This window comes from Aspergillus udagawae (assembly GCF_001078395.1).
Source record: "Aspergillus udagawae IFM 46973 DNA, scaffold_7, whole genome shotgun sequence".
In the NCBI taxonomy this organism is placed as follows: Eukaryota; Fungi; Ascomycota; class Eurotiomycetes; order Eurotiales; family Aspergillaceae; genus Aspergillus; species Aspergillus udagawae.
Genome location: NW_025091270.1, coordinates 2,402,063 through 2,404,025, shown reverse-complemented (window position 1 = coordinate 2,404,025; position 1,963 = coordinate 2,402,063). Strand labels below are relative to the sequence as shown.

Here is a 1,963-nt window from a genome sequence, read left to right as displayed (position 1 = left end):
GCATGCTGTACTGATTCACATTTGTGAACCTGATGACGACCTGAGGGTGTGAAGAGGTGGGGTTTTACATTTCTACTAATACATACCTATTAATAAATACTATTTCTTCCACCTCCCTGGTGGTCTAGCCTGCTTAGAAAGATTGGTAGACCATGGGCGATGTATTAAAGCTACCACGACTCCCTCTGCCTAGATACCACTAGATCAACTGCCAGCAACAGCCATGACGGAAGACACTAATTTTAAGTTCATATGCAGAGAGTGTTTCAAAAGCCTGGCCTCTGCAACTTAATCCAGGTTTAGTATAATTAGACTTATTTAAAGCCTCGCAGTGCTCTGTACATTTTAGTTTAAATCTTGTATGTTAAATTCTGGTGAACTGACAGACCGAATCGAAACATAGAAGCTCTTCATATCAATTATAATAGTCAATCCTCAGCTATCTCCAATGCAGGATATCAAACATGAAATTGAAATTCACGGCCTCGCAGTACACGCGGGGAAAAATTTGGATGTCACGCCTAAAGATGAGTGCGCATCTATTACTCTGAACCGCGGAGAGCGAGAGCTTCGCTTTCCATTTTCAACACCCACTATTGTCAACGGCCAGCGCCTCAAGGCTGGCAAACTTTTCGTTCGTTTCACAACTTATGACTCCTCGAGGATTTCTTTTATCAAGATCATGGATGGTGACAAGATGATCGTGCTTCAGGATGATCTTAATTGGCAAGGTGTCTCAACCACTAAAAACTATGTGTTTCAGGGAGCACCTATTGGCGTTGAATGGGGCCTGAATGTTATTATTGGGGTTGACTCTAACAGGGCTCCTGCTCAGATTGATATTATTGGCCTGGGTGTTGTTTTTTACTGATGAGCAGCTCATTTTCGCTGTAAAAGTTTCATAACGCTACTTGTTATTCATTGAGATTGCTTTATAGTCCACCATGTTAATACGGCACCGATAACTGAAAGTAAAATTGACTTGAATATAAAGCCAACCTTCCATTGGCATAGGGACGGAAGTAAGAGAATAATAGCCAGAATGGGCACTCCAACCTTGGAAATTGCCAGCTCTTTTCCAGGTCAACAAGTGTTTACGACTTACGAAGGTACCAAGATACAAAGCATTTGTATCCGGCTACAGTGGTGTTCCTCCACTGTAGAGGCAACAGGTTCCTGGTTGATTAAGGCTGTTGCTGCTGGTGAACTAACTGTTAAATGAACCTGTTTGTGATAATCCGCTTAGCCCACTATTCAAAACTATGCTGGTATGGACTTACGGAAGTTAATGGCCCTGAGAAAGTGAACATGTCACTGTTGTCGTTTCTGTTGTTGTCTCTGTTCTTGTTTCCGTTTGCAGCTGAGCGGAGCAAGCCAAGATTTGAGCCCAGAAGGGCTGATCAGATGATATTCTAAGAACCATATCGATTACAAAATATCATAAGTATGTGCAATGTTTAATTCGCGGCAGTGACACCCAGCAAAGAAAATCGTAATAGACCAGGCAAGACCCACTATAACACCATAATTCCAGGCTACCATGTTTAGACCACCAGATAAGGACGAAAGCGGATCTTTTCGTTCTTCTAGTCTCCAGCCCCGCGCCCCGCTCTTTCTTGGCTAGACCTTGGCAATGATAGCATGACTCGAGATTGTTCCCGACTGCCGTACCCAGAGGACTCCTCATGCTAAAATTCCATAATGGTGCCTGAATACTAACTCCATACTTTAGGCGAGGAAGGACTTTTTGGGTAGGAATTGTTTAGAAACTCAGGATCTAACTGAGCCACTCCACGCGCTATAGATCACCAGCTTGCGACAACCCTGTCTGGGACGACTAGCGTCAATTAACCAAGGCGAATTTGGTTTGAAAGATCTAAAAAGTTTAGATGTGAACGCAGGCTGGTTGAACCATATTGAAAGGATAACTTTATGATATTTAATCACGCCACAATAGATGTTC

At 42.9% G+C, this 1,963-nt stretch overlaps 1 protein-coding gene across 1 annotated transcript; it reads left to right on the top strand.

Moving 5' to 3' along the window:
* Window positions 1-448: 448 nt before the first annotated feature.
* On the top strand, window positions 449-871 carry Aud_009491 (uncharacterized protein; the record flags this gene model as incomplete). The annotated part of the gene is made up of 1 exon (XM_043294343.1): window positions 449-871. The coding sequence occupies one exon, from the start codon at window positions 449-451 to the stop codon at window positions 869-871; it is 423 nt and encodes a 140-aa protein (XP_043150278.1).
* Window positions 872-1,963: the final 1,092 nt, after the last annotated feature.